The sequence below is a fragment of the Melitaea cinxia genome, chromosome 2 (assembly GCF_905220565.1).
Source record: "Melitaea cinxia chromosome 2, ilMelCinx1.1, whole genome shotgun sequence".
Classification (NCBI taxonomy): domain Eukaryota; kingdom Metazoa; phylum Arthropoda; class Insecta; order Lepidoptera; family Nymphalidae; genus Melitaea; species Melitaea cinxia.
Window position 1 is genome coordinate 19346622 of NC_059395.1, and position 27318 is coordinate 19373939.

General features: G+C 34.6%; 1 protein-coding gene and 1 long non-coding RNA gene across 2 annotated transcripts; both read left to right on the plus strand.

Annotated features, from left to right (window-relative positions):
- Positions 1 to 776: 776 nt before the first annotated feature.
- Positions 777 to 4587, plus strand: LOC123662488. The gene is made up of 5 exons (XM_045597333.1): positions 777 to 829; positions 1319 to 1409; positions 1819 to 1965; positions 3260 to 3379; positions 4352 to 4587. Exons 1-5 carry the CDS (start codon positions 777 to 779, stop codon positions 4580 to 4582), a joined length of 642 nt encoding a protein of 213 aa, XP_045453289.1. The 3' UTR covers positions 4583 to 4587.
- Positions 4588 to 7006: 2419 nt separating this feature from the next.
- On the plus strand, positions 7007 to 25393 carry LOC123661267. The gene is made up of 3 exons (XR_006744320.1): positions 7007 to 7183; positions 16810 to 16814; positions 25382 to 25393. It is a non-coding gene; the product is annotated as an uncharacterized LOC123661267 (long non-coding RNA).
- The last annotated feature ends 1925 nt before the right edge of the window (positions 25394 to 27318 follow it).

Consider the following 27318-nt stretch of genomic DNA (forward strand, 5'->3'; position numbering starts at 1 on the left):
TGCCTTGAAATTAGATATTTTCATATCATCTTTCATATCATGAATCTTCATAACAAATGGTATGCTACTTTCATTTAACAAAAAATTTGATATGTATAAAAAAATAATAGATACATATCTCAAATATTCTAATGCAAACACAAAAAAAAAACTAAAATAAAATTTTATTGCTATTTTAATTTTATTATTTTAAAAATTTCACAAAACTTCTAAAAAATATAACGTTCCAAAACCAGATAAATTTTAAAGTACTGATTTCATTATATTAACTTTTTTGTATTTTTTTCACGTTATCAAGAAATTATTCAATGAAAATCGTCGTTTAGCGAAAGCGATTGTTGAGGCGTTACAAGACTCCAGTTTCGACCAAGAACTTGTCTTCGACTTGAAGAAGGAGAACCAAGTGTACCTGAACCGTACCATGTCCCTGCTCATTAAGTATATTGTCAAGCGGTAAAAACACACTTAAATTATCTATTATAACAAGTAAAACATATAGAATTTTCTATTACAACTATAATCGATCGTGAAGTGAACCACAACATTCACGTTATGATCTGCTAGCAGTTTAACAATAACTAGATGTGCCCCGAGGTTTAGCACGCATTAATTTGAGGCAAAAAATAGCCTTTATCGGTAAATAGGCTATACGACACAATAAGATTTTTTCTATTCGAAGCAGTTGTTTTTGATAAACAAACTTTCCAGCTTCATAACATGAGTATAGATTGCTGAGTTCATTGACTATATTCCATAGTCATATTTATTTTAAAATCATGTGTGCAAGTGATTTTTGTAATCGCCACGAAGATGATGAAGATGACTACTGGTATACTGGTATCTGATTTCGTTACATTTGTATTAAATATTGAATCAATTATAATCTGAAGACACTCAGTATATTTCCGTATTACGCTTGTATTATCGTTTACGGAGAATCTGATAATTACTGTTAAGATCAATTACTATTTCATTACACCGATTAGTTTCCATTAGTTAACGTTACTCGTGATCTGGTAGCTTGGTGGCTTTTTTAGTACATTTCCCAATAGTTTTTACATTGTTTTTCACAGATTTTTTTTATAAAAACAGCTAAGATCCACCAGAGAGATTTTGTCGCACTTATTAGCGTCACTCGCTATCTGAAAAGTCCCGTAGCATATTTTAGAATTAAACACACTTTCTCATTTATATTGAATTTCATAATCGCCGTTAAGATAAATAAAAAAGAAATCTCTTCTAATGCACTTATTAGCATCATTCACAATCTGAAGAGTCCCTTAGTATTTTCGTATTATGCTAACGTTATCGTCCGCAGGGAAGTTGATAATTACCGCTCGCGGCGCACCGACGCCATCAGCCGACGCGTCTACTCCGCCCTCATCATGAAACTCATTGACATCGCTAAGGTCAGCTATTGTTTTAACGGCTTCGCCACTATTATGTACTGTTTGCCTTTTAATTTCTGCTTTTACGATTTTCATGATACATTTATAGTTAACGTTGGAGTGTGTTTTAGTATTATGTTTAATTATTCAGTTCATATTTTTCTACATTTTAAAATTAAAAAAAGTAATGAATCACACGTTTATTTTATAATATTACGTAATTACATAAACGTTGGTTAAATATTTTGCGTCAATAAAAGACAAAGTAAAAATTATGGTGCTCTTTTTGCCATTTCGTTTATCATTAATAACAAAATATGTTTGTAAATTAATTAATTATCGATGCTTCAGATGTTTCAGATAACCATGTTACAAGATATTATAAAACATAGGAAACATTTTACAATGGACAATTTGTTAATAAACACAGGACCTGCCACGAAACTCAAGCGCAACAAGTCGCATCGACACGGCGCATCGGTACTACATGTCTGTCGAGAGCACCGACATGCACGACCAGATGGCAGACGTGCAGGTCTTCCACGCGTGCGCCAGGCTTTATGATATTATGTACACTGTGAGACATTATTTCAAAATTACCTATACTAAACTTATATAGCTGAAAAGGTTATTTGTTTGTTTGTTAAACGCGCTAATTTCAGGTTCGAAATTAATTTTTTTTTTTTTTTTTTTTTTGTAATGGATAGCCCATTTACCGACAAAGGTTGTAGGCTATTTTATTCCTCAAATTAATGCGTGTAAAACAGCGGGCCACAGCTAGTCATCTCATATATCTGAACAAACTGTATTTACTTACCTAATAACAATTTGATTTATTATTATTCTTAGGATCGCTGATCACAGCTGATTCGTTTTTCTCAGATTATTGCTCAATATTGATTTATTTCTTTAATTATGGACTGGTACTGGACTCATCTCTGCACCGGTACGGTTGTAAATGTTAAACATAAATGGCTAAAAGAACTAGGAACATGACAAAATCATACCAAATTTTCTCCAAAGTAATAAACCGTTTGAACAATGCATTTATAAATGAATGAGCAAACGATGACCCGTTATGAAAAAAAAAAGAAGTAACTCATCATATGGGTTTCGCGCCACTATTATAAAATTATATTTGCTGACAAAACTGGGTCAAACAATCTTAATATGCATTTTAATTTCTAAAAGTTTTAGAAATAAAATATGCGATTTTTTTATTTCACAGAATAGTAATAACATATAAATAATAGATAAGCATGCATATTTATATTTATAACTTAAAAATGTTTTATACAACCATGTGAATGACTGCACTAATCTTTTAAAGATTCACATTTTCATATCTCTTCAAGAAAATTTCTGCGTGTGTCAAAGAAACATTTGCCTATAAAACGAAAATCAATTTAAAAAAATCTTTATAAAGTAAAAAGGCAAAAGCTCATTTGAACTGTCGTTTGGAAGCGTTGCGGGGGGGGGCAAGGGGGCAGCATGCCCCGGGCGCTACTCACAAAGGGGCACTAAATGGTCCGTAAAACAAAAAATTTTTGGATATATGAGTAATTATATTATATATATTTCAAACGGGGGGGGGGGGGCTAAAAGTTATGTGCCCCGGGCACGAGTTAAGCTCGCTAAGTCACTGTTGTCGTTTCACAAAATATATAATATGTCTGTAATTGATTGTTAAAGTCGATATATCTGAATTCAGAACTTTAATTCTGAAACCGATCCAGAATGTAAATACTGCTAAAGATGGGCAAGGAAACTTACAGATGTACATACATACATTCATATTTAATTTCTACACTATAACCTGTCCTTCTACTAGCTTACTAAAATTATAATATATATGAGTGTCATACTTACAGACTCCTAGAATCATGTCCGAGTTGGGAAACATGGACGACTTGACACCTCGCATCTTAGTCAAGAAACTCAAGGACTTGGAAATAAAACCGGTGCATCTCGGAGTCGCACTATTAATTCAAGTATATTTGTTTTACTCTTTTACCTTTCAATTAATTTAAAAAAGTATTTCTGTACTAATACTACTATAGAATTATATAATTGTGTTTGCAAGCAAACGAAGAAAAACCGACTTCAATTATATCGACAAGTAATACAACGTAGGTAGACGAAAAAATAGTCAAGTAAATACCCATTATCAAAGATTACTCCAAAAGTTTTAATCCGATCTCGATGAAATTTAAATGTGACCACATGATAAACATCGGCTTTCGATTAAATTAAAAATCATTAAAATCGGTACACCCAGTAAAAAGTTATGCGGATTTTTTAAATTTTCCCTCGATTTTTCTGAGATCCCATCATCAGATCTTGGTTTTCTTATCATAGTACCAAACTAGGGATATCTTCTTTCAAACAAAAAAAAATTTATCAAAATCGGTTCAGAAACGACGGAATTATCCTCGAACATACATAAAAGACATAAAAATATATATATACGTTCGAATTGGGTAACCCTCTCCTTTTTTGAAGTCGGTTCAACAATGTTTTGCTTTAAGTCCCATAAAATACAAGACTCAATCCATTTAATTTTTATTTGACTAAGAAAAAACAAACTGTAAAACATGATTCTACAACCCATCGTCTGGGTCATCAATAACCTATTAGGCTGTGACATTTTAGATCTAGCAATATTAGTCATCAGCTACTAATCTGACTAAAACTATGAGCCAACAGGCGGAATGCTTGGCATATAAAAGAGATCTGCCCATAATGCACTGGACCAGAAAACAGAGTACAAAGAACAGATTTGATAATACTTATCTAAATTTTTTCAACCAATTAAATTTCCATAAAACAACAAGTTTAGGTGAAGCATATTAATAAGTTAATTTCAACAGGTTAAACTTTTTAAAACACGACGAAGTTTAGGTGAAACATATTAACAAATATTTATTTAACAAATAAAACTTTGTATCTGTTTTATCCGACAGTTTCATCTCCGGAACACAATAAACTTTGCAATTCGTTCTAAAACATTAGAAGTGTTGTCTACGAAGCCTCAGATGGTCGGCCCTCAAGTTATCGACATGCTAAAGTCGCTGGCATCCAGACTTCTGCCTATTGCTGAGCTGTTAGATATCCACCTAGCTCATTCAAGCCCTGCTTTTAAAGACACTTGTCCTTCTACTTGGCTTGGTATTGTCAATAATAAACAACCTTGAACATGTTCAATTAATTTATTTCTATTAAGTACCTTATCTTTTTGGGATTGATGTTTCTATTGTCTTAAGATCTAAAGCATAGTAGCGGAAGCATATAATGGAAAAAAAAAACAAGTGTGCTTTAGACCACACGACTGAAGTAAAACTTCTGCACAATGCCTGGAGTGTGTCTTGGATATACGCAACGTAACTGGTTATGAGAGAAAGTGAGAAAGAAAACGTGTGCTCGCACCTCTCTCTCTTGCTCTATTCGCCTCGCCCGATCACACTTTTCGTAACGCTCTCGTCACGTATGCACCAGCTTACTCCCCAAGTCAAACGTGCGTAAAAAGTTTTATTTAAAAAAATATTCAAAATTTTTGCGTTGCCTATTCTCGCCAGTTTCATGTTGATCGATATTTGTGTTGTGTTGAGATTGATTTATGTTCCTGAGTTACGGGTAATCTCGCTTGTTTTATGCATCTTTTATTCTTGTCCGTTTTGATTGTTTCATCCGTCATGGTCACGAGCTGACGAGTAGTACCGAGGTAGCTCATAGGGTAAAGAAAAATAATATAATAATAATTATAAGACAAATTAAAATATTGTTTCGAAAAAAAAAAAAAAAACCTATTGCATATGTATATTTAAGTAGAACATACTATATGTTTAATAACATTTAATCAGAGTTTTAAGCTTGTATGTTTCTATCAAACGTTACAAACAAAATAATATATATTATGTGTTTGTTTGACAAGAAAATCATTTGTATAATTTCCTGTCTACTGTAACTTATTTAATAACACCGATTCAAGAATATAATTTACACGTTTTTTTTCTAACGCAATTAAATGAAAATAAAACAAAAACAATGACTTTTTATATTATAATTTTATCATTTAAAGCATATAAACATCCCACTGTAAATAAATTCAAAACATTATAAGCAAACAAGACGCGGCGCCCATAAAGCCAGCTAAAATAATTCTTCTTTTCATACTTACTTTAATATTAAACTTCCACATTGTATCCGACATCGCCGCATTAAGAATTTCGGTAGGGTTCTTAATAATTTACTACGGTATAAGCCGAGGTAAATGTAAAATGCAAATTCGATATCCCCATGTTTGGCTAGCGCCCAGACCGGCTCTTCGCAAACTCGAAAATCTTTGAGATCACTTTGTACGCAATTACCATGTTTGGACCTGTCAGCTACGATTCGGGATTAGTAAAAGCTTAAAAAGCTAACCAAAGTATTTTATTTTATATATTTTATTGCCAAGGTAATATTTTTTTATAAGTTATATCATAATAACATTTAAATAAGATAATTTTGAACAATATGAGCTAAGAAAGAAACAATATGTCTTATTCATAATTTTCTTTGTTAGTTTTTGGGCTAACTGTCGCAAGTTGGATCTTCGCTCGTGTCAAATGTTTGTATAAGTATTATAGATATTTCTCGTGGTTTGTGTTATACGTGCTTATAGACCAGAGGACTAAATTGTACTAGAATGTGAGGCACTTTTATTTTAAATTGTTTAAAAGTTAGCTAAAATACGTAACTTTTTAATTATTAAACTGTTAATTAGTATTTTTTTATAAATTACTTTTATTGTCGTAACAACGTTTAATAAATCGATAAACGCGGGCTGCATGCACGAATAAGGATGACTCATTGTTACGCACATCGTAGCGTTACGCTCATTGGCCCATTACGGTCAGTGTACGATTGCGCTGTAGTGTGTAATAATGTAGGGATCCCATGTAGGGATGTGAGTATTAAACATTTATTAACATTCATCAAATTTATATATAGAATGGTACACAAACACACATACATATACGTATTATACACTACAGCGCCGCATCTATGTCCCTTCCACTCGATTGACCTATGCGTCCGAGGAGATGTTTTGTTATGACGTTGTCACGTTAAACTATCGTCCGTAAACCAACTCTACAGACAACCAATTTTTTATTTATTACTATTTGTTTGTTTAAGAAACGACACTCCGCAGCTACAACAGTATGTTTCATCACGTGCGTACACGCATAAGTTTTTATTAGATCGACCAGAGTTATAGGCAATAAAATACAAATTGCTATAATGCTTGAATTTTATATTTATTTGGCCACGCAACAAGCGGACAATGACATTACTATGCTGTTTTTAATTTAATTACAACAAAAATTTATTTTAAAGTTTTATCATCATTACAAATTTACAATAGATTGGATATAAACTTACAAATATACTATATACGTCCATTGTACTAATATAATCTATGTTATATTGGTATATAACATAGATAATATATAAATGTGTTTTAAAATTGTAATATTGTAAAGAATAACCTCTCTGGTGTAGTGGTGCGAGTAATCGCCTAAAATACCGACGGTTTGCGGGCTCGGAATTGATATTTATATTTGTACAACTATTTCTTTCCGGTTCGGATGTCTATCCTTGTGGGTCTCCCCACCGTGCCTCGGAGAGCACGTTAAGCCGTCGGTCTTGGTTGCTATCATAAATACCAGATAGCGATTGTTAGGGGAGAGTGGGGTAATTACGAACACTTAAGGGAAAACTGAAATTGAACAAAACCAGATTAAGTTACGAATGTCATTAATTAATTAACGTTTACTTTAACGAATCGACCTTAAGTTCTAATAAGCAAAATAGATACATTTTAAATAAAAAATAAAATATTAATAAGAAAACATGAGGAACACAAACACAATGGGGTCGGAATTACCCTACAGTACAGGGGGTAATCACGGACATAATCTAATTTATCACATGTAAATCCTTTTGATGTACTTTCACCGACAGACGTGCACACTTTTCATGGGCCCATAAATTACATTTGTAGCATTTCACCTAATCTTCATATGGATGATCTTCATATTTTTCTTCATACTCATCGTAGGGAACATTTCCGCTATCCCACAGTAGAGCAGCGTGGTAGATTAAGCTCCAGTCCTTCTCCTAAATTGAGAAAGAGGCCTGTGCTTACTAATGAGATGTATGAGACTGAATGCATATAATCATATATTGTAAAGAAGTAAAAAAAAAAAACGAAAATAGTGATAAGCGTACATTACGACTTACAGTGTTTTAACTCAAGCTAATTTTCAATGTTAGCGAGAAATTGTCTTCTACGAAATGAAATATTTTATTCCTTATAGTCTTATACGTAACTTCTCCATCACTATCTTTTCTAAACATTTTAGTTAAACACACAAAATACATCAAAACTTCACACTCCGTGCATATTTTTAACTGACTCAACTGACTATTTCCCTATTTCCGGCCTAGTTTTTCTAAATTTTTATATAGTTGTTCTTGAGTTTTTCTCTTAGTAACAATGTGTTTTCTTTGTATAAATTATAATTTGTATTTACATTTCTGAATATTTAAAAAATTAGCATTTAAAAATATCATTAAAAATATCACTGAAACTGTTTACTACTGCGCTGAAGGATGTTTTTAAGACCTTAGATTGGGGGGAACGAAGCATCAACGTCAACGGTGAATTCATCTCTCACCTTCGTTTCGCCGACGATATTGTTATCTTTGCGGAGACGTTGGATAAGTTAGGCCAAATGCTGACCGGCCTGAACGAGTCCTCTCGACGTGTTGGTCTCTGTATGAACTTGGATAAGACGAAAGTAATGTTTAACAACCAAGTCATACCGATACCGGTATCGGTCGATGGTACCCTTCTCGAAGTTGTTCAGGATTATATTTACCTAGGCCATACTATCCAACTAGGCCGCAACAACTTCGAGAGGGAGGCCGATAGGGGGGTTCGGTTGGGCTGGGCGGCGTTTGGCAGACTTCGCCGAGTCTTCACTTCAAAGATTCCGCAATGCTTGAAAACAAAAGTCTTCGAGCAATGCGTCCTGATTGTGTTAACATACGGAGCCGAGACGTGGACACTGACGAAAGGACTAGTCCACAAGCTTAAAGTCGCTCAACGTGCAATGGAACGGGTTATGCTTGAGGTCTCTCTCAAAGGTAGGATTAGAAATGAGACTATCCGCGAGAGAAGGAAAGTAACCGACATAGCCCACAGAATTAGCAAGTCGAAGTGGCAGTGGGCCATCTGTATTGCAGGACCGATGGTCGTTGGAGCAGACGGGTCCTGGAGTGGAAACCGCGTCTTGGCAAACGCAGTGTGGGACTTCCTCCGGCCCATTGGACCGACGATCTACGTAAGATTGCCGGTGTAGGCTGGATGAGGATTGCGGAAAACCGGGATGTTTGGTGCGAACTTGGGGAGGCCTATGTCCAGCAGTGGACTGCAATAGGCTGAGCTGATGCTGATGATATTTAAAATAACAAAATATAGCTGATCACAGCTGAACTGCTGACAGAGGTTCGCTTTCTTGCAAACTATCGAACACGAGAGGTTTACCTACGTAATTGTAAGATGGGATTGAATGTCGTCACTTCAGCCTATCACAGTCCACTGCTGGACATAGGCCTCACCAAGTTAGCCGCCAAAAAAGGCGCAAACTCGTGTGTTTTGCCCATAGTCACCACGCTGGGCATGCGGGTTGGTGACCGCAGGGCTGACTTTGTCGCACCGAAGACGCTGGTGCCCGTCTTCGGCCTGTGTATTTCAAAGCCAGCAGTTGGATGGTTATACAGTAATCGGTCCGCTTTTTAAGTTCCAAGGTGGTAGTGGAACTGTGTTATCCCTTAGTCGCCTCTTACGACACCCACGGGAAGGGAGCGGTTGACTATATTCTTTACTTCCGTGACCACACAGTACAATCAATTCATAAATGTGGAATGATATAAAAATGTAAATGTTTTATTTCGCCATTTTGGTAGCCCGATGCAAACACAATTACAAATGGCAGCGAGCGCGCAATACGCGGTTCACGATTTACGATGAAAAATCCGAGTTATTTTTCTAAATTTATTATTTGTTACTTAAATAAAATAGTCATATTAAATTTATAAGTTTACTTTACAATAAATTACCGTATAATTCTTTAAAATGAAAAATTAAAAGTTATTGATTTTTAACCTCTCTTGTTTAGATACCTATAGGACGTTTACGGAATTTCTTAATTTTACTCAGCATTACAATTTCTCACAGACCAAGGCGAATAAATGTCTTGTTTGTGTAATAGAACTTTATGAATTTATTTATTTATCATTACTACATGATATACATATCGTCACAGAAAGAAACAGTTCTGGTACATGTCATAATAAAAGTCTTACTAAGAAGAACACAACTCTATTTTGCAGCAAAGATCTCAAACGCCAAACAAATGTTCTTAAAAATAATAAATATTTCTATTACCTCCTCTTAACGTTCAAAAGACTTAGAACCACATTGCTGATGAACCAAATTACTTAACACAGTATTTGAGTTTAATAATCTCTTTGATATTTCGTAATCGAGTTATGTAAAAAGTAATTTAAGTAAAGAGGGCAACATTTTCGGCGCACAATCGATTTTCCACTCTCATTACGCCGCGGTTCATTGACTGGGACACTTGACACTTCGCAACACATTTGCGTCGAAAGAAGGCTCTTTAGGATAACCTCATTTTCGCGGTACCTTTGTTGATCGTAATCCTTTTTTCGTTAAAGTTTTTTTAGTAGCAGTAAAAAAGTAGGAAGTGTTGAGATCGCAGCTAAATAATACAGCACTCAAATAGTTTTGATCCTGTTTTTTTTTTGTCTGTTTAGGCTTAGGGTCAGTACTACGTTTGAGGTCCATGTATTATTATTCTTTTACAGGGTCTATGAGCTACGGTAACCGCCCACCATCACCTTGACCGTACGCTTGCTTACCGTCCTAGTCGTATAAAGTAGTAATTTTTTTATATCGTTAAACAATAAGATGGTCTGATGATGAGTCCCTACTAATATTATAAATGTGAATGTAAGTTTGTTTGTTACGTTTTCATGCGAAAACTACTTAACTGATCATCATGAAACTTTGTACGCATATTTTTGGAGGTATTAGAAGTAACATAGCATACTTTTTATTAAAAAAAAATTCAAAGCGTGCGAAACCGCGGGTAAAAGCTAGTATGTTATTTCTTTAACGTGCACATGGTTGACTGTTCCTAAGCGCCTGTACAAATATTGAAATTATGTGTACATATGCGCAACATATAATGTGTATGGAAAAGTATATAATCCGTCATTCTACGTAATTATGTTGACTCGCAAGCGAAAAAAAAATCGGCTTCAATTATATCAACAAGTAATACAACGTAGGTGACGATATAATAGTCAAGTAAATTATGATACTTAAAAACTTCTCATCAGATCTCGATAAAATCTAATATACAAAATTCTCGTGTCGCGGTGTTTGTAGTTAAACTCTTAAAAATTTTGTGTGCATATGGGGTAGGTTTGAGAATTGAACAATATCTATTTTTCATCCCCCTTAATTTTAAAGGTAGTCCACTCCTAATTTTTTTTTTAATTTAAATAAATTATTTATTCCTTATTTTATTATGATTGGGCGTTGAAAAATACATACAATCCTAAATTTTCATTTATTATTTGAGTTTAGCAAGACAACGTTTGCCGAGTCAGTTAGTAATCAAATAAAATCAATAAATGAGACCACATGACAAGCAGCTTTCGATAAAATAGACTTTAATTATGACTAACATACGTCGGTATGTGTACGTTAAACGTGTTCATTTATTTATTATCAGGGCCTGCGAGCGTCGGTTACAGGGTACAAGTAGGGAGTTTTAATCGTTAATGTGCGCAGACTCATTGTTGAGCAAGTACCCTTTAAACACAAAGTATAAACTATAAGCTTCTAAATAAAACCCTTTTATTTATTCAGTTTGTACGAAAAATAGTAGAACAGAAACTGGAGATGTCGTTTGTTTGTTCGAACACAAATTAGAAGAATTATTATTGACTATGACTATGTGCCACACCACAAATTATAAAATTAGAAAATAGTGTACGATTCTTGAGTTAAGGAATACTTTGAACAAATAATTACCAAAATGCATTCATTCATTAATGCCTCCTGACTGCCAAAACGCCTATTATGATTTCGCCAATGTCTAGTAGAACGTAGAAGACAGGAAGGAGATCGGTCGATGTGGTCAAGAATCTTAATAAAATTTCAAAGAGTGATAGGTTAAAATTTTCAACAGTTGTAGTAAATTTTAATAAAGTTAATATAATATAATAATATATACTCTTTATTGTACACCACAAAGAAACATTACAAAAAAAAAGTGATGCATGTTGTAAAAAGTGATACATGTGTATACAAAGTTATTATCACATAAAGTGTTCATTCACGAGTGTCATTTTGAAACTCCCGATCTTTCGGCGACGTTACAGATGTCGTAGTCATCTGTGACAATCGTGGTAAATCCATAGTATAAAAAATTAACCCTTGATCTAGAACAACGCAAATGCCAAAAATAAAATTTGCCTAAAAAAGTGTTGAAATTAAAAGCAGGTGACACTGGGAGGCGCCTAGCTGTTAGCGTTCCGTTATTTAATGACGTGCTTCAAAATCTGAAAAAATGAATCCAGAATAACGTAAGGCCGCTCGTAAATTCAAAGTTCCCGTCCAAATATCTTTATTTAACGTTGCTTTTTATTCAATCTCCGGTCGGCTTTATGAACTGTATCGCGCTCCGTTGAAACGAGTATTCTATGCCTTAAAGGAAAACATGAATTTTATTTAGGGTTTATTTAGAAATCAGATATCTTTTGTAACTTTTAACTATGTTATCGTTCAAGAATCACATATAAGAAATTTAAAATTGTTTGAAGATTTTGGTTTGGGTTGGAGTGGTGTTGGAAACTTCAGTGGTGCTAGTGGTTCACAGCAAATATTTGTATGGACCGTACGAAGTTTCCCGCTCAAATATTATAGGCAACAGTGTAAGACATTTATTATTTAAATAAAAGTATTTATATAAAGTTTTTCTAAATTCATATTTAACGTCTATATTTATTATCATTTATCTATGAAATCTTTTGCAGTAATATATTTATAATTTCAGTCAGAAAATTCATAACTCTTTAAGTTAAGTGTACTTCATGGATGATTATAATTCACATTTAAATTCTGCGGTTTTATATAAAGTTTTTATTCTTAAAATATTTATTGTGGCTTCATCCGAGTGGAATTAACTCTAATCTCTCAATGTGTTCTCTGCATGCTGGTGCATTGCTGTTAAAAATAACAACAAATAAATAGGTTTAATAATAACTTTTAAAATAATAAAATTAACAATAAATAGGTACACATTTAAAATACACATATACACATGTGTTCACACTACTAGAGACCATTGAGTGTGAGATATTAACTTATGTTTAAAAAAAAATCTTCTCTATTTTTATACAGGATTTGACAGTAACAATATTGTCCATAATAGTAGCATTGCTACCAATTCGTCATGTCCAACATCACACCTGTGCCCGTGCCCCTAGCTGGTGCACCTGTTTTGTCATAGCTGCTAATATACTCGTAATACGCTACTGTGAATCATACCCTAATATTATATAGTCTATATTTCTTCGTGATAATGTCGATATGTAACAAAAATATGGTAAATAATATATGAACAGAGTAAAAACCAAATAAAGCAAAAACATTTCTTTCGAAATATTAATACCGACACGACCCTCCGTTATAGTACAGCTCAAAATAAGAGATATTAAAAACGGTTCCCCTCGATTCAGCGCAGGTCGTACCGAAGGAACTCGGTTCATAAATCAGCCCAATGTCGCGATCGATTATATTACTAGTATCTAGGCTAAACTAGTTTCCAGTCGAGAAGCCAACAATGCTACAAAATCGTTAGTGTGATGGACGTCCGCAAAACTATTCAATATTGTTTGAATATGAAATTGTTTGTCTTTCTAAGGTCAGGGTATCTGTTACGGTCTATAGTTCAAAAATTGTTTGACTCTTACACTTAAATATATAATTTTCTAACTATTGATGTAGTTTCATTGGCTGAAACTGTATTTTTTTTAGAATACAAATAGTTTTGTATATTTTAGACTATAATCTATTATTTCAGTAAATTTCACAAAAAAAAAAAACATCAAGGAGTTTTGATACTATTTTGTAATATTTCACGTTCATAGTTTTCGATAGACACACGTAGTCGCGGGATTAGGTACGGGTCAAATCGTAAATGGATTGGCATTCAAATCCGCGTTCCTCTGTGCGTACCTAGCGAAGCGGTAACTTGCTGACAGTTTTATTGGACAGATTGTGAACGTATTTTAATTTTTTTACTACGTTATTGTATTTATTTTCCGTTTATGGTATAGGAAAATTATTTTATAAACAATTCGAATAGGAACTTAACTGTACAACATTCTGTTTGTCACACTAATGGGCAAAGTCCGCAATTAGTTTTTTTTTACGATATCCCGTTATGTAAGACTAGGCAACTTATTGGAAGTCATTTGTGTTTGTTACATTTCCCTTTGGCTTATAATTTTCCTTAATAATAAAGCTGACAAACAAAGTCATCCACTTTGTTACATTAAATATTATTACTCGTATTAATACAGCTGTCCACATACATTCTGTTGATTAGTAACAATGAACTGATTATTTATTTCCTAAATAATAGTAAATAATTATTTGGATTATACTTAATATATATAGCTTATGCTTTATATTATATAGCTTAATACTTAGTAGCGTCTAAAACGTTTCTAAAAACCATAAAAAGAAACATGTAACTTTGAACATCCAGGTGATAACTACGATTAACATTGTCTGAATTTTTTTTATTCACTTCTCTGAGAGTTTCCTAGATGTTATAAAGTATTGGTTTAAAATTATATTCAAACTCAAAATTCTAAAACAATTTATTTCACTATATTTAAAAGAAAAAATGTATAGTATATGAATTTATCGCATTCCTTCAAGCTGGAATAAAGTTACACAGTTATATGTATATTTATATATAACTAGCTAACCCCCCAAACGTTATTTTGCCGTATATGTTATTAACCCCCATAACCTTATAACTTAGGGGCATGAAAAATAGATGTTGACTGATTCTCAGACCTACCCGATATGCTTATGCACACAAAATTTCATAAAAATCGATCCTGCCGTTTCGGAAGAGTATGACAACTAACATTGTGACACGAGAATTTTATATATAAGACATAATTAGATATAGCAAAAGACATACCTGATTTTATTATCACGAACAAACATACATTTATCTTAACATAAAACGCTTACAATACCGGCAATTAACATTAACATAATACTCCCAATAATAAAGAAAATTCGCAAATCTCGCTGCCTGTAAATCTTCTCAGCGAGCTTAACTTGGACCTTACCCTCCATTACTCGACACGGAATTCTCCGCCGCTAACGGGCATTAATTCCCCAATGCATTTATATAAGCCACGAAGTGCGTGAAAAGCGATTTTTACCAATAAATAAGATCCAGAGATTTATACCGCTGAGTACGAAACCGACCATAACACGGACCGAATAAATTCTCGATGTCATTGTTAGCGAACAGTAAGCCTCGTTGATTTATTTACTTTTTGAAATAATACTACATATGTTACTGGACAATGGATATATAACTTGATAATGGAGAGTCTAAGGTAAACAAAATGAATAGGTTCCGTCGAGAATTTTAAATTGTATACGCGTTTTCTTCTTGAGAAGATAAATTATGTTTTATTTTTCTAGAAGGCTTTGCACAGATTCGGGTCATTTAGCGTTATTTATTAGTATTAAAAGTGCAAGATCCGCTTATACATAATACTACGTATTTAAGACCGTGAATGTAATATGCTAATTATTTTAATGGGGGGATTTTTGTAATAAATAAAAACGTTTTCTTGTTATTTTGGTTTACTTTTTTAAATCACAAAGGTGTTATGCGAATTGCGTAATTCTCACCTTTAAAAATTACATAGCTTTGTGAATAGATAAAACAAATGTTATTAAATGTTATTTAAAACCTTCAAAGTAAAAACAACATATTAGAAATTTTGTCTTATGTAATAAGATATAAAGAAAAAGAGATACATTTATGAAATAAGTAAATAATGAAATGTGACCAATAAATGAACTTTGCTAAATAAATCTGTACTATAGTAATATTTATGAGTGATAAACTTTGTCTGTTTTATCGATCAAAACTGAACCAACACAGCCTGACAACGGCACTGCTGCTAAGAGCTCATATAAGAAGTAGAACCAGATACACACACTGCTACACTGCGGATTGGTGCATTACATCCTTACCAAAAGTAACGATCGTTTATTGAGCGCTACACGGTTATAGTTAAGAAATTATTATAATAATTTCACCGTCAAAAGAAAGCCTGAGTATCTAGAAGTTAGACCATAAAATCAGGACATCATTAACCATCATGAAGCACTGAATTATAACATAAACGCAGGTGAACCTGGGAAGGACGCCTAGCTAAAATAAATTAAATCGTAGCATGTTTACACAAATGATCGTCACTATTTCGGCGACATTTACCAGAACGCTGCAACATTGGACGAATATATTTCTCGTTATTTCACTGAAAGCTTATAAAATATAGTCTTTCTAATTTTAATATGTGGGTGACACATTTAGACCTCCATAACTTTTCTTTATTATTGTTCACGGTAATAGTTTAGAAATAAAAAGCAAAAGTAAAATTTATAATACAAAAAATTTAAGGTTATTATTGATAGAATAAATAACAAATTCTAGCAAATGTTACGATTCATTTTATAATATTCGTCTTTTGAAGTGAGTTAAAGAATGATTGAGTGAAAGGGCGAGAGTATACAATAAATTGTAAAGGTGACAAAATTTTTAGAACTTATTTTTATAAACTCGTAATACAAACGCTATAACAATACAACAATGATACGACCGAATGAACATATGAACGAATGTTATAAATCATATTTCTTGAAGCTTGACACTATGTTTGACAGTTAAAAATAAGGTATTTATTTATTTGCTTGCTGTGTGGCTACGGCACTAAAGAATTTAGCCACCCCCTCTCTTCCCGTGGGTGTCGTAAGAGGCGACTAAGGGATAACACAGTTCCACTACCACCTTGGAACTTAAAAAGCCGACCGATTACTGTATATCCAACTGCTGGCTTTGAAATACACAGGCCGAAGACGGGCACCAGCGTCTTCGGTGCGACAAAGTCAGCCCTGCGGTCACCAGCCCGCATGCCCAGCGTGGTGACTATGGGCAAAACACATGAGTTCACGTTATTTTTGACGTAAACTTGTGGAGGCCTATGTCCAGCAGTGGACTGTATAGGCTGTAATGATGATGATTTATTTATTTATTTATTATTGTCTTAATATCACATTGAAACTGAAAATAAAATATTTATTACAGTCCAAATAACAAAGTGACGCAAGATTTATTGAATGAATGTGTGAACGAACGAAATGAACATAATCTCTTTTAGCATTTTCTAATAGAGTTAGAAACAATTTTCGATATAGAGTAACCAACGACACTCTTAGATCCAACATTTATCAATGGAGTTGTTCCATACAAATGCTACCACAATGGCTGCCACAATGAAGTTTTCAGTTCGGTCAACTGTGCTTTGTGATTGAACACAATGTACCACGTAGTTTTAAATGAACGTGTGTTTTAATCAATGGACAAAAGAATGTAGAGATATTTTAGCGTATTCTGTTATCCTAACTTATCAATTTATTAAACAAAAAAAATTTAAGTGATCATTTACGTTACGTTAATTAAACTCACTTTTCTCACATTTTGTACAATTTCATTATAGGTTGTAACTGTCCTTTGACAGTTGGATACAATTTTAATATATAATTCATTAATCACATTTTATAAGTGACTATACATTTTTGACTTTTTTCTATCGTTTCTATAGAAATCAGAGGAAATCTCATATTCTGTGGTAGTAATGGGTCAATCATAGTTCGTTGCGGGTTTTATTTCCACTTGTAGCAATATTTTCATTTGTAAAATTATTTGCTTCTAGTATGCTAGTTTATTCATAAAAAACCAGATAACAATCGTTATTTAATCTGAGGGGGAGAGGGTATTATGCGCATTTATAATACTTTTGCAGAAGTAAAGAATTTAAACGACCTTTCACTTAAATACATTTCAAATACTTAAAACAATGAGGTGAAAATTAATGCATTCATTTCATTAATTGCATCAGAATAACAATCACATGTAAATACTAAGTTCCAAGATATACCAATTTAGAAAATAATGGATATTAAAAACAGTGTATTCTGTTACTAATGTACAAGATTATTTGTAGCGTCCACCTCGCATTTATTTCTACCGCATTGACAGTTTGACGTATTGGGTGCGTTCTGGAATAAGGAAATACAGACATGCTACATAATACATCATGTCACTTGAAAGTGTCCGTGTGTTTGACACTCGTACTGGTTAGTTGGACAAATTAATATTACGTATTATATTTAATATTTCCTGACATAACTTGTTTTACAAAAACAAAAGTCAAAATTTTATTCAAAAAAAAAAAACTTTATTCAAATAGGCTTCAAAAGCACCTTCGAATTGTCATCTTACAAATTAAAATTTTAATTATTTTTATGATAAGTAAGTAATAAGTGAAGCTATCGCCGGATTGCTTAATGTAAATTCTGCAGGGAGGAATTAAGTACAATAAATCTTAGTAAAATCACGAGTTGATTGTGTGAATTTGATGACGATTCTAGAAGATTGCATCTGAGTAAATATTTAACTTAAACATATTGTAACTTGACAATAGATTCGGTTGTCAAAATTACTGGTGTTTACGATGGCGGTTGCTACTTCGATACACGTAGATGGTAAATGTGAATAAGTCACGCAGATGTTCTTCTCGGTCTAAGCGTACTTGTCCATTACTGTGATTCCTGACCACCGATTCTCATTCTATTAATTAATTTCTTTAATATTGCGAATGAACAATATACTTTATTTGTAAAGTAAAAAGTAGAGTGTTATAAAGTAATCGCGAAATGCTCTGTGGTTACGGCATTAAAGAATATAGCCATCCCCTCTCTTCCCGTGGGTGTAGTAAGAGGCGACTAAGGGATAACACAGTTCCACTACCGCCTTGGAATTTAAAAAGCCGACCGATGGCGGGATAACCATCCAACTACTGGCTTTGAAATACACAGGCTGAAGATGGGCAGCAGCGTCTTCAGTGTGACAAAGCCAGCCCTGCGGTCACCCCCAACGTGGTGACTATGGGCAAAACACATGAGTTCATGCCATTTTTGGCTCGAACTTCTAGAGGCCTATGTCCAGTAGTGAACTGCAATGGGCTGATGTGATGAAAGTAATCGCGTATGTTATAAATAAATAAAATTTTAAAAATATATTAAGAAATACGAAAGAAGTTTTAAACTAAGCCCGACCTTAATTGCTATCTTGAATTGTAGAGGCAAAGTTTATTTCTTATCATAAAAGTATACGAGGCAATAAATGAGATATTTAATTACAATCCGCTTCATATAAGCCGAGATCATCTTGATCTCGGACAACTTCAGCGGTTTATTTAAGTATCTCGGAAATTACTTTTGTAATACGTACAGATAAGACTCATTTAAAATGACCTGCATTTTGCCCATTTGCGCACATATTCATAGTAACATTATGAAGACAGATTTTTAGGTGTAATTATTATTTAAGTTAATTTAGTTTTTATAGGTATAAAATTACAGGTATTTAATAAAAGAAATTTATTTCACAAGAAATGATTAATGGATTAATAATCCCTAAATTATCATGACACAATAGTAATCGTAACATAAAATCTTGTCTAACGATTCTTCAGGCCTATTTGTTACTAATAAAGATATGTGACGTCTAACCGTAACCAACAAATCATCCTTTTTTTTCTTTCTTTTTTTATATGACTAGATCGGCAAACAAGCGTACGGCTCACCTGATGGTATGCGATAACCGTAGCTTATATACGTCTGCAACGCAAGCGCGTTGCTGACTCTGTCTTCAATTCCCCCAGGAGCTCTGGTCACCTAACTCATCAACAAGAACACAACACTGCTTAGAAACAGTATTATTTGGCTGTGTAGTATTACTTTCTGTAAGGTCGAGGTACTACCCCAATCGGGCTGCTCCATATTTTGAACAGGAAATTTCGTGCTGTGCCCCTGTGTTGTTTGCGACAGATTTTTCTTTTTTGCTGTCAAAGTCCACTAAATAAATCAGATATTGCTATTCATAAAAATAGCTGTATTTGAACTATATTACATGAAATAACTTGTGTTCCTCCTGTTAACTGGAAAAAAATACATTCTACTCAAACGGGATATCCAGAGGTAAATGTTCGACCCGCAATCCAGCGACCGTCGTCCACAGGGACAGTCGTTGGTAACCTGATGAATCATCTGATTTGCAGCGACTGTATACACATACATAAAATGTATATTTTGGCAAAATAAATTAATAAATCAAGTAGTGAAAATATCAACAAATAGCCCAAGTTTTATAATAATAAATAAATAAAGTAAAAATTAGTTTATTTCGGACACCAAACGGACAACAGAAAATAAAATACATTGTTTTGTAATGTTTAGCGAATTTCACTCATTAAAAAAAAGTTGGCGGAGACTGGATGACAAAGGCGGTAAATCGAAAACAATGGAAACAGTTGGAGGAGGCCTATATCCAAAGATCCCGGGCAGTGGACGGTGGACGCAGTGAAGCCGGTCCTCCGGAAGTGGGTGAGGCGGCGGTTCGGGCCGCTGACCTTCCGTCTGGTGCAGGTGCTTTCCGGACATGGGTGCTTCGGTAAGTACCTGCACCAAATCGCGAGACGGGAGGCGACTCCAGCCTGCCACGAGTGTGGAGCGCCAGAAGATACGGCGCTCCACACGCTGGAGGCGTGCGCCACTTGGGAATCGCAGCGGCGCACGCTTTCAGCGGTTATCGGACGGGATCTCTCGCTGCCGAGTGTCGTAAAGGCCATGCTTGACAGCGAGAGATCGTGGCAGGCGGTGGTCTCCTTCTGCGAAGAGGTAATGACGCAGAAGGAGACCGCGGAGCGGGCCAGAGAGGAAGACGCCTCTGCTGGCCCACTCCGGCGCAGACGTACGGGGGCAAGGAGAAGGCGGTTTGCCCACCTCCTCCCCCCCTCGTAATAGTGGGGTCGGCGGCCGATAGTCGGGGGACTTCGGCCGGCCGGACGACACGACCCCATACGTCTGGGGGTGGCCTTGTTGTGAGCGAGGCCACCCCACCATCATTCCGGGGCCCGGAAGCTTTGTCCGGGCCTACCGCTGAGGCGAGGTGGCGAATGCTAGCGCGACCCCTCTCGCCCCACCCAGGCGGATGACTGCTAACACGTGGTGGTTTTTAGTCAGTAGGAGTCTGACATAACCCTCTGGCGCCCCCGCGCTGGAGGGTATCCATGATGGATTTTCCCCACGTAAAAAAAAAAAAAAAAAAAAAAAAAGGCCTATATCCAAAGATAAGCCATGCCCTAAACACACCTTTTTGTCTTTTTTGTTATTTTACTTGAATACAATGTAATGTGCATGGAAATAAAAGTCTTCATTATTATCATTATACTGGATGTCACTACACCCGCTTAACGTATAATAGATACATATAATATAATAAATACTTATATAAAAAATATATTAAATTTACATATACTAACATATATAAATATAAGCGGGTGGAGGATTACGTGGCACCGCGATAAAATCCGAAAAAGTTGTTTCATTATAAAGAAGATATAATTAAAAACTTATATTTATGATAACGGGTTAAAAAATATTGTCACTGAATAATACATATGACTTTTTATATACGGGAATAAAGTTAATTTCATGAAAAAAAACTATTACCACGCGCCGTCTATAGCATGCAAATCTTTTATAAACATACTTGGCAAAATCTAAAATTGAAAAAAGTGATGATTCTGAAAGCAAAATTTAGGGTAATAATCCAGTTTTAATCTTAACTCAACATTTTATTATCAAGTTTTATAATTAAGAGTATTATCTATACTAATATTATAAAGTTGAAGAGTTTGTTTGTTTGTTTGTTTACTTGAACGCGCTAATCTCAGCAACTACTTGTCCGATTTAAAAAATACTTTCAGTATTAGATGGCTCATTTACCGACGAAGGCTATAGGCTATGTATCATCACGCGGAGCGGAACACCAATGAAGAATGTTTCAAAATCGGGTTATTTTTTTTCTTTTGAGAGCTTCCGCTGCGTGCCCTGCGTAAACAGTAAAAATTTTGCATAAATCATGTATAACAGAATTGTTCCTGTTCCACGCGGACGAAGTCTCAGGCAGAAGCTAGTTCTCTATATTAAGTTCAATGCTGATAGTTCAAAAATAATGTAAAATACGAGTATTTTGTTTGAAAATGTAGACTTATTTACAGATGTTTATTACTAAATAGAAGAAAATGTATGGATTACTCTGACTACTGACTCATTGATGATTAAGATACTGCCCGCAACTACGCTTGAAGAAGCAGATCATATTATGTACATCCCTAACACCTAATAATAATAAAAATGTAAATGTAAGTTTGTTTATTACGCTTTCACGCGAAAACTACTTAACCGATCATCATGAAACTTTGTACACATATTCTTCGAGGTATTAGAAGTAACATAGGATACTTTTTATTAAAAACTAGCTGACCCGGCGAACTTCGTATCGCCTAACACAAACTTTATCGTATGGTATTAAAGTTCAAATTGACTTTTAAGTATTATCACAAATCTTTTGTATGGGAGTATAGAAAAGTGTTGTTTTTAGACTTTTTCAGGAAATTTAAATATTTTTTTTTAGAATTTTTCTCTCCGTAAGAACCATCCTCCTACTTCAAGGAATATTTTAAAAAAAGAATTAGCGAAATCGGTCCAACCATTCTCGAGTTTTGCGCTTAGCAACACATTCAGCGACTCATTTTTATATTATAGATTATCAATGCGAGCGTAGCCGCGGATCAAAGCTGGTATTAAATAAAATCGATCAAAAAAATATTTGTAACAGAACGTTTTTACTTTTCCAGGGATCTGTTAGTGAAGCAGTAAAGACATGTTATTTTATAAGCACGTAAATACCTCATGACATAGAGTCGTGTCTCTACATAATCAGCTGTGACGTTCACGCCTCTGCATGCCTTAGCTTGAAGTAACTTAGCGGTGAATTTGTTGGGAGTTTTAATGTGCTTTATAAATTATGACAAAGTGACGGAAGTGACACAGCCGTGGGAACTAGGTTGTAACCTAGTACGTAGCGATACTGTTCTAATGGGTCTCCCCACCGTGTCTAGGAGATCACGTTAAGCTGTCGGTTCCGGTCGTTATCATATACACTTGATCATTACTTGTACTAAGGAATATATCAACAAATCCGCAGTTGAGCAGCGTTGTGGATTAAGCTCTGATGCTTCTTCTACGTGAATAAGAGGCCTATGCCCAGCAGTAGGATGTTACAGCTGAATCGTCGAAAGTGTAACAGTTTACACTGAAGCATAACAAGCACTAACAATTTAGCAATTCTCTCTCATTCACTCTTACCTCGGTGGCGTCCTGAAATAAAAAAAAAAATATTTTTATTCTTTTATATTTTTTAAGTATACTTTTCTTATATTACATATTTTCAAACGACTGAATTCTTTTAAAATTTTATCAATTGTAAAATTATCAGCCACAAGTCAGGAGCATACATTCGTAATTAAGAAGTGCTCCGATCTGCCTTTCTAGAAATAAACTGAATTTCAAAACTATAGCCTCTTCACTTTTCTTCGCAACTACGCAAACACGTTAAACTTATTTTTAGGTACTTAATTTTTCGATATTATAGAAGGGACAGTGGAGACTCTTTATCTCATAAACATATTAAAAAATACAAATTTCTTTTTAGAAATCATATGATTATTTGCAAAAAATAAGCTACTATACATACAGAATACGAACTTTAAATATTTCATTTAATAAATAATTTTAATTGTTTATAATGTGTCGTAAGTAGCACAGTAAATATTAGGAGCATGCATTGGTAAGACATAATATTGTACTTCTAACAATATTTTCACCATTAAGTAACCAACCTGTCACTTTACTACCTTTTTACAACCTTATAAAATTAGGAAATGTTTTTACATATACACACAATGATTGCTTTCTAAGACAGTTCTATGACTGTGTTTTAGGTAACAACCGAGAGATGGTGTAGCCCAGACCCACAGCAAAAATCGAACCCGTAGGGCTCAATAGCAGGGTTATACATAGTCAGGACATCTGTTCCTGCACAAAATTTGTAGCAGCCCGACTGGAGTACTTCGACAGTACAGAAGATTACAGTTAAATAATGCTGATTTCAAACAGTGAGTGACCTGTGGTGAGTGAGGTGTCTAGAGCTCTTGTGCGGGGTTAGGGGTAGGGTCAGCAACGTAGTTACGATGCAACCGGTGTTGCATCATGGTTAGCAGTTGCTGCGTCTATAGGGTAATCGCTTACCATTAGGCGAGCCGTAGCCGTGAGCCTTGTTTGCCATCCTATTTGTAAAAAAACTTTGCCAAAACACTATTTAAAATTATGATTAGTTTTCATTTAGTATTGTTAACATTCCTTCCCGAAGTTTTTTCTCTTAAGTAGTATCTTCACACATTCATTAATACGGGTGTATCTTTTAATCACAACAATAATTTTAAACATTCCGTGAACATATTCATTATTACTTTAATATTCAGAAAATGTATTATGAATTTAAAATTTCTAATCTATTTTCTTCTATCTAATTTCTCTTCTTTCTCTTTCGTTTACAAATGAACATTAACAAATATAACGACCGACTCATAACTCAAACGACACGTTTCGGCGTGAGGCGTGCTAGCTACGATTTATGATGATAGCGGCCTATTATTTAAAATTTTCACAATTTTCTTATTTTTTTACCAACTTCAAAAAGGAAGAGGGTTACTCAATTCGACCGTATACGTATATATATATATTTTATGAGTGTTCCGGGATAACTTCGACTTTTCTCTAAGTGTGGTACCATGATAAGGAAACCAGGATCTCATGATGGAATCCCAGGGAAATCGAGGGAAACCCTCGAAAATCGTAGTGACAACCAATGCGTTTGTTAATTTTTTTCGTCTACATACGTTGTATTACTTGTCGATGTAATTGAAGTCAGTTTTTTTTCGTTTGTCGTTGGTTTGCCAGCAAACACAATTATTGACGCTAGGCTGGCAAAAGAAGTACGGTCCTTACCTTATGGTAAGCGATTACCGTAGCTTATGGATGCCTGTAACACCGGAAGCATTGCAAGCACGTTGCTGACACTAGGAGCTCTAGCCACCGTACTCACCACAGGAACACACAACTGCTAGAGAACAATATTATTTGGCTGTGTTCTTGTTGTAAGTTAAGATACTTCTTCGGTAGTACTGATCCAGATTAGGAGCAAGATAATTTCTGCTGCCCCAATAAAAATGTTCAGCTGTATTTGTTTATTGCAAACAAAAAAAGAAAGTGTTATTATAACAGTGATTTATGTAATAAAATAAGTTACAAATGGTTTGCAGTTCCAAAATGTACGAATACGTCGATAAATACTCCATAAAAACTATTCGTAAGTGTTCCAAAGAATGTCAAAGTGCGCCGAAAGTGGTTGCAACTTTCTCAAAGGTACAGTAAAGATGAGTGAACAAGCTGCATTGGTATATTCTAAATATATCCAGTGACTCTGTATCACCAAGTATGATCCTGCAAAGTTGCAACACCTTACTTCCATACTACACGACTTTTATAGCCAATGTTCATAGGTTTTTGTTTTATTCATTCTGCTTGTAACATCCCACTGCTGGATATAGGCCTCTTTCTTTGGATATATTAGGAGTAACGATCGCTATCAGGTATCTGGGATAACCACCCCGAACGACAGCTTAATTGCTCTCCGAGACACGGAAGCGAGACCCACAAAAACAGATACCCAAACTGGACAGAAACACTTGTATAAATTTAAACAATCCCCTCCGCGCATGAATCAACCTGATGTACAGTGTGTTAATTAAAAATTAATTATGATAAATGAAAATTATCTTTAAAGAAGTGTCAATGAACCAATAATTAATAAAATGTTATTATATAATGACATAACTACACCCAATCTTGATAATGAAACGCTTAGTAAATCTTTTATGAAGTTAATAACCTAGTAGTAGTAGTAGAATCATTACTCAGGATATTTTTAACTGAAATCTTGAATCAGCTAAAGACGACGTTTATAGCTCTCCGCGTGTTATCAGCAAAGAGAGATATTTTCGGTCCACTGAAAATCCGTCTTATTGCATTCCGAAATAATTTCTAATTTATTACCGATAACGAGTTGAAGGTTTTTGAAAATTTAACGGTAGTTAAAAAACGTGGTAACGAATACAATATTTAGTACTTTTGATGAATATTTTATACGATTAATGTAATGTATGTGTGTATAATGATTTTGTTCTAATGAATACTATCCCCAACACGATTAATATAGGTATACCGAGAAGCTTGTTGGGCTGTGTGATTACGGCAGTCAAGAATATAGCAACCCCCTCTCTTCCCGTGGGTGTCGTAAGAGTCAACTAAGGGATAACACAGTTCCACCTTGGAACTTAAGAAGCCGACCGATGGCGGGATAACCATCTTACCGCTGGCTTTGAAACACACAGGCCGCAGACGGGCAGCAGCGTCTTCGGTGCGACAAAGCCAGCCCCGCGGTCACCAACCCGCCTGCCCAGCGTGGTGACTATGGGCAAAACACATGAGTTCACGTTACTTATGGCGCGTTTTTTTGGAGGCCTATGTCCAGCAGTGAACTGCGACAGGCTGTTGTGTGTGTGTGTGTGTATGTGAAAATATTCTTAATAAAAAAGTTAAATGCTTCTATAGTATATATATATTTAAAAAGTTAATAATGGTTTTTGCTAGCAAACGAATAAAGCCACCTTCAATTACATCGACAAGTAATACAAAGTAAATAGGTGAAAGAAATTAATAAACGCACTAGTCGTCTAGATTTTCGAAGATTCCCTTCAATTTCTCTAGAATGCCATCATCAGATCCTGGTTTCCTTATCATGGTACCACTCTTGGGACATTTCCTTTCTAAAAAAAAAGAACCAGCAAAATCGGTTCATAAAGGACGAAGTTATCCGCGAACACACATAAAAAAGTTACATATACGGTCGATTTGAGAAACCTCCTTTTTTGAAGTCGGTTAATAGAAACCGGCTGTACATTTTTTAGTATAGATATGTATGAGAGAAAACTTATCCCTTACAGATTTACAGAAAATCGAGCGGTTAATCTTCCATGCACTTACATAATATATAATAATGGGGATATGACAGTTTGTAACACCGGCCTTATCTATACGAGCGTTACCGCGCTGACGATAATGGCGGTATAAGGGACCCTGATGAACTTAATTAGGTGTTCGGAAGAATCTAATATTGAACGCAAATTTTGCTTCGATAACATTTTTATATTTTGTTGTCCTTTCTAAATTGGTTTGGTACGGTTTAATGTTCGAGTTGTAACGAGGCATTATCATCTGCTTAGTATATTAAAACGTGAACAACTGTTGAATAATTTAAAAAAAAATTATTTCAATAGAAAAAAAAAACAATTTTACACTTATAAAAAAACTGTAAATGGTCCAAATCTATACATTCAATATATTTTGAAGCCTTTTGGACGTTTT